The sequence below is a fragment of the Toxorhynchites rutilus genome, chromosome 2 (genome assembly GCF_029784135.1).
Source record: "Toxorhynchites rutilus septentrionalis strain SRP chromosome 2, ASM2978413v1, whole genome shotgun sequence".
Lineage (NCBI taxonomy): Eukaryota > Metazoa > Arthropoda > Insecta > Diptera > Culicidae > Toxorhynchites > Toxorhynchites rutilus.
The window spans coordinates 272379786-272385837 of NC_073745.1; the positions used below are offsets into that span (position 1 = coordinate 272379786).

A 6052-nucleotide genomic window follows, 5' to 3' on the forward strand; every position below is an offset into this window, starting at 1 on the left:
CGTAAAATATTTTCGTGAAATGTTTATTATAGCCTCACGAATCGCCATTTTTATATGTAAGTATTTATGTTTGTAGAAATAATAATTGTTTGATTGACTTGTGTTGGGAGTGGAATATGAATGTTTAAAATGGCACAGATTAATGTTTAGTGAAAACTGCTCCGATGTGGGTTCGAACTCCGGTCGTCTGTATTATCACCCACCAGCTATCTCGCGCGGCTATCTGAAATTTAATTCAACAGCGGTTGAAACTTTCGAGTGCATCAGAATTTCATTGACATTTCAATATGATGTAATATGTTCTTTATTAGGATCTAATATGATTTACTGTTTCATGATTTTCTTCAGCATGCAACACGATTTACTACAGTACTGAATCGATTTAAATTATACGCTTATACGACACACAAACTGCATCAGCGTAATATACGCATATGATGCGGATTAAATATATTTTACGACAATGTACATCATAAAATTGATGTTTATTATACCGAATTGCGACTTAATTTGATAATGGTATATAAAATCGAGATTTTGCATTTTATGCGATTTCAAATATACACGACACATACTTTGATTGATATTATATGCGATTATGATTTATTCGGATTTCTTGTAAGACTTGGCACGTGCAAAATTATACGATTTAATGTTTGCTGGGTATTACAGCATATTGAAATTGTCAATGAGATGCTGATGCACTCGAAAGTTTTAACCGCTGTTGAATTTAATTTCAGATAGCCGCGCGAGATAGCTGGTGGATGATAATCCAGACAACCGGATCTGTGCCATTTTAAATATTCATATTCCACTCCCAACTCAAGTCAATCAAACAATTATTATTTCTAAAAACATAAATACTCATATATAAAAATGGCGATTCGTGAGGCTATAATAAACATTTCACGAAAATATTTTGTGCCATTTGTTTTTTTTTTTTCTATGTCTGTAATAAATCCTAAAGCTCGTGGTGTAGCTCGTGGTTCATACGTCTGCGCCAATCTCCGCTCTCCGTTTGTACTCCACCAAAAATAGTCCGCAGTACTTTCCGCTCAAATACGGCCAGAGCGCGTATATCCTCCGTGAACAGCGTCACAGTCTCGAGTCCATAAAGGACCACTGGTCTTATTAAGGTTTTTGTACACCATTAGCTTTGTGCGACGCCGTATTCTCCTTGACCGAAACGTCTTGCGAATCGCAAAGTATGCACGATTTCCAGCTTGAATGCGTCGTTGGATCTCTTTCATGGTATTGTTATCGGCGGTGATCAGAGATCCCAAGTACACGAATTCATCAACCACTTCCAGTTCATCGCCGTCCACTGTCACTGTCGGTGGGAGGCTCACGTTTTCTCCTTTGAGCCTCTTCCCACCATGTACTTGGTTTTTGACGCATTAATTAGTAGCCCCACCCTCCTGGCCTCCGCTTTTAGCCGTGTCAGTTTGTCCGGAAAACCGTAGTCGTGCATGTTTACAAAAGTGTTCAATTAGAGGTGAAAATGCCCAATTATTCGTGTCGCATTATAGGTCTGTCCAATAAGCTGGATGTCGAATTAGATGCAACTCACTGTGCATGCAAAAGGAGGCTTTGAGATTCGGAAGAATTGAGGATTGTAGACGTGGGGAAGAATGAAGAGTAGAAGTTTTTTCTACTTTCGCTAGATATGCGGTAAGACCCTCAGCTTTTCACTCAGGTCTAAATAGATCGCATTAGGATAATCAAGAATATTTTCGACCCTGAACACCCGGTACGTCGGGCTTTGACATCAATCTTTGACCTTGAAAGAACTCTTCATTAGCTGCATTGCTTGCTTTAAAGAAGAAAACATCTCACTGAATATGTTTATATTTATTACATGCCGAAGTGGAGTTGATATACATATATCAAAGAAATACGTATATATATGCATCGTTTTATCGTTATATACGACATCATAACAAGAATGTTTCTATTCGTTCTTTATACTAATTTAGGTTTAGATTAGGTTTTTGTTTTTAAGAAGCTTTAAATTGTGCAGTTCCTTCGCTTCTCATATTTTTTAGATCTGTTATGTTCACATTATGTTATATCTTCAAAATGCTTCACAAGGTAACATTTCTTAACGGTAAGTCAAATTTCTTCAAAATAAAAATATGTTTTCACATCTGGCATCTCTGCCCAGCGGGTATCATTCGCAATGAAACGAGCTGTCACTATTTTTCTCGTTTACTTTCTACACACAAACGTGAGCGGTTGTTGGACGCAGAAAGTTTATTATCGAAAAACAATAAGTCGAACTGTAAACGATTAAAAGTGTTGCAAAGAATCAAGAAGCGGATACACAGCAGTTATGGCTGGACACAAACTAAACGACGAGAAGCGTCGCACGGTGGATGTTGAATTTGACGAGAGTTTGTTTTTCGAAAAAATGTTCCTTTCGGAGTCGGTGGTCCGGGGCTTAACCCGAAACAACTTTGTCCATCCCTCGCCCATCCAGGCACGTGCTATTCCACTTGGAAAGTTGGGCCTAGGTATGGGGACTGCTTACGATTGTATTGGGAGGATATAACTTCAGTTTTTTTTTCTTTGAATTTTAGATTTGTTGGTTCAGGCTAAGTCGGGAACCGGCAAAACAATAGTATTTGCGGTGCTGATCGCCGAAGCACACAATCCGGACGTTACATTCCCACAATCGTTGACGGTTGTTCCGACGCGTGAAATTGCGGTACAGATTGAGAAAGTGCTTAACATGGTCGGGTATTCGGTTCCTAACTTCCGAGCTAGAAGTTTTATCGGAGGACTAGATCTCGCCCAGGACAGAAAGAATCTCCAGGGTTGCTCAGCGGTTGTTGGAACCCCAGGCAGAATCAATCATCTCATCCAGAGCAATGTATTGAACACAAGTCACATGAACATATTGGTACTGGATGAAGCCGATTCGTTGATTTCTGGAAACTTGAAATCGGACGTAGAGCAGATTGTGAAGACGCTGCCAAACAAAAGGCAAACGATCGTTTGCAGTGCCACGTATTACAACAATAAAGATCGCGAGCTGTTGCGATATCTGAACGACAAATTCCTCGGTGTGACACCGAAAAAAGAAGTACCAGTATTACATGGGATCTGCCAGTTTGTGCGGGAACTGCCCGAAATGAAGGACAATGTCAAAGAGATGATGGCGAAAATTGCTGAGCTGAACCAAATCCTAAAGAAGCTTCCGTTCAGCCAGTGTTTGCTGTTTGCCAACACACAAACCAAAGCGGAGACCTACAGTTCGTATCTGAATCGGGCGGGATGGCAGACGGAACTCATCCGAGGTGGTCAAGAGCAACGAGTGCGACTGAAGACGGTGGAGAATTTGAAGGAGTTTCGCTGTCGAATACTGGCGGCTACAGATGTGATTGCCCGTGGAATTGATGCCGAGAATGTGAATCTGGTGATAAATGTGGATGTGCCGAAGGACAACTCTACGTATCTCCACCGTATTGGGCGATCGGGAAGGTTCGGTACCCAAGCAATTGCTATTACTCTGGTGTCCTCCCAGAGGGAGCTGGAACGGTTCCGAAAAATTCTCTACGATATTGGTGGCAACGAGATGTTTGTATATAAGCTTCCCACCGAGGCTTTGGATGAAATATGGAAATTTGAGCTACATGAGGACAAATACTCTAAGCTTTATGCGTCGAAACTGGAACAGGAGATCCGAGAGCAAGGAGCGGATCGTGTGTTGCTGGAAACAATACAGGAAGTCGATTCTAGGACTGAATTGGAATGCAAATCAAATGAGACTCTCGAGAATGGCTTGAAGGAACCTAAAAAGCAAGTGCAGGCAATTATGGTGGAAGACAATATTGATCAATTACGCATGGAAAAACAGAGTTCAAGCGAAACTCTCAACGAAGTAGAAGAGGAAGTAATTCAGAGAATAATTCCACTTCGTTGTTCACATGAAAATTTGATCGATGCTGATAAGAGTGAGAACGAAGAAATGCTACAGCCGCGGCAAATAACCAGTGAGGGAGAGCAAACCAGGGAAGAAGATGCGAATATACAAGATAATGTTCCGGAAAAGTCTTCGATAGACGCGGATGATATCGTAATTGAACGTTCTCAACTCGAAGACGATGAGTCGTCGTCCGTAACGCAGGAATCCACCCAAGAGTCAATTTCAGCTGTCGACCGAATGTTTGCAATGGCAATCCAAAAATTGAATCTTGGAGACAATGATCAGCCAGAGGGCGTCGAGTTAGAGGATGTAGAGTGTGGCGAAGAGGCTGACACAGAAATCGATCAAATGTTCATGAACGCAATGAGTAAACTTAAGTTTGAAGATTCCGCTGCGGCGGAACAAATTTCCGCAGAATTCGATCATTTGAAAAACTCGACATCTTGCAAATCAAATGAGAGCGATCAGTCCTCAAAAAATAACGATGATGCCGTCGACAAAATGTTCCTGGACGCTATGAAGAAACAAGATTGTGAAATTTCCTCAATCGGGGAATACTCTGAAGAAACCGGCGCTCATGGGGAGGCGTCCTATTTCGATAATCCACAGGTCTCGCAACGAGTTATGGCATCACCGGAGCTCAGCTGCACTACACCGGAATCTTGCTACACCACGGATAGCTCCTTCAGTTCGGACGCCACAAAGAAGGTTGAAGTTGGTTCCAATTTCACCACTCCTAACTCCCGGGTGCTGGAGATTCGACACGCCGCTCCGACTCACCAAATAAGCTCATCCACTTCCGACGACGCATCGGAAGCTAGCCAAACATCGGATGCGGCGGTACCGGCAGAGCAAAGCTGCCTCCAGATGGAGGTTAACAATGATGCTCTCTTCGCCAAAATTATGGAACAGAAAGAGCTTGACGCGGGCCAGCTGCAGCGACCGTTCCAATTCTCCATCGACGGGTGCAGCTTGGAGGTACACGATGACGCGGTAAGCGATCGTGATTCTCGCAAGGAATCGGTACCCGATGTGGTGCCCGGTTCTAGCAGTCGAGAAACAGTGCGACTACTCAACCGTCCCTCGTCTGGCGATGAGGAGACTGCCGGTTTCGATCTGAATTCCAACACATGCGGATCCAATCACGGTTCGGTCTTCGATCAGGAGGAAGAGGAAGCTGTGGTAGCGGAGGAAAATCGTCCCAAGAGAATCCGTTTCGAGCAGGACGATCTCTCGGTAGAACCGGCACCGAACGCAGCTGGAATGAACGATGGGGAACGTAATCAGCAGGGCGGTGAACAGCCAGAACCGGACTCCCTAGGACATCCCCCGAAATCGGATGCGATTGTCGCATCCGAAGATGCCGAAGATGCGAGTTCCTACTCGTCGGAGTACGATAGCGAATCCACCAACTCATATTTCTTCGATCAGCGCGAGTGGGAATCGGAGACATCGAAAGATAAAAAAGGACGCCAAACGCGCCCCCAAACACAGCAGACGGCTGCAAGTAAGACTGATAGCGGTAGATCCAGGGATCGCAAACGATCGAAGGATGCTACTAATCTATACCATAGAACCTACGGAAGCTGGACCACGCAGTATTGGAACCAGATGACGATGATCCGTGATTATGCCCGTTTCGCGCTCTACTCACGTACTGAAGCGCGAGAGAATTAAGCTTCGATGCTCCTACCTTACACAAGCTTCTAATCTGGATTACAATGAACCTGTCTTGAGGATAGAGTTCGATGATAGCTGTTTGAAACGGAAACATGTGATGTTATTTTGTAGATTGAATTCGCCAGGCTGGCTTTTTCCGTTACATTGTTACAATTGAATTACCTTAAATCCCAAAAAATGAACTATAATAATGGAAAGAGACGGTAATAAACGTTCGAAACGGTTTCACCTGTGAATCATTTATTATAGAAATTCTGTTCTAACAGCCCTACAAAAAACGATTTTAATTTTTCATTTGTGGAATTGCGTCAGTTCGAGTTAGTAAATGATTGGGAATTCGAACACTATATGTGATCAACATAATTAATGAATACCCACTATTGTACCTAGCCAAGAAATAATTTTTCGACATAATGTAAGTGATATTCACAAAATCACGAAACG

At 42.9% G+C, this 6052-nt stretch overlaps 1 protein-coding gene across 1 annotated transcript; it reads left to right on the forward strand.

The window, feature by feature from the left end:
• The first annotated feature begins 2218 nt into the window (after positions 1-2218).
• Positions 2219-5836, forward strand: LOC129765359 (probable ATP-dependent RNA helicase DDX20). Its single transcript, XM_055765594.1, has 2 exons — positions 2219-2513; positions 2580-5836. The coding sequence occupies exons 1-2, from the start codon at positions 2333-2335 to the stop codon at positions 5603-5605; spliced, it is 3207 nt and encodes a 1068-aa protein (XP_055621569.1). The 5' UTR covers positions 2219-2332; the 3' UTR covers positions 5606-5836.
• Positions 5837-6052: the final 216 nt, after the last annotated feature.

What these genes read in the sequence shown, in the direction of transcription:
- LOC129765359 (XM_055765594.1), top strand. Translation starts at nt 2,333, where the DNA reads ATGGCTGGACACAAACTAAACGACGAGAAGCGTCGCACGGTGGATGTT. An exon ending in ACTTGGAAAGTTGGGCCTAG is followed by an intron (nt 2,514 to 2,579) that starts GTATGGGGACTG and finishes TTTGAATTTTAG; the next exon opens with ATTTGTTGGTTCAGGCTAAG.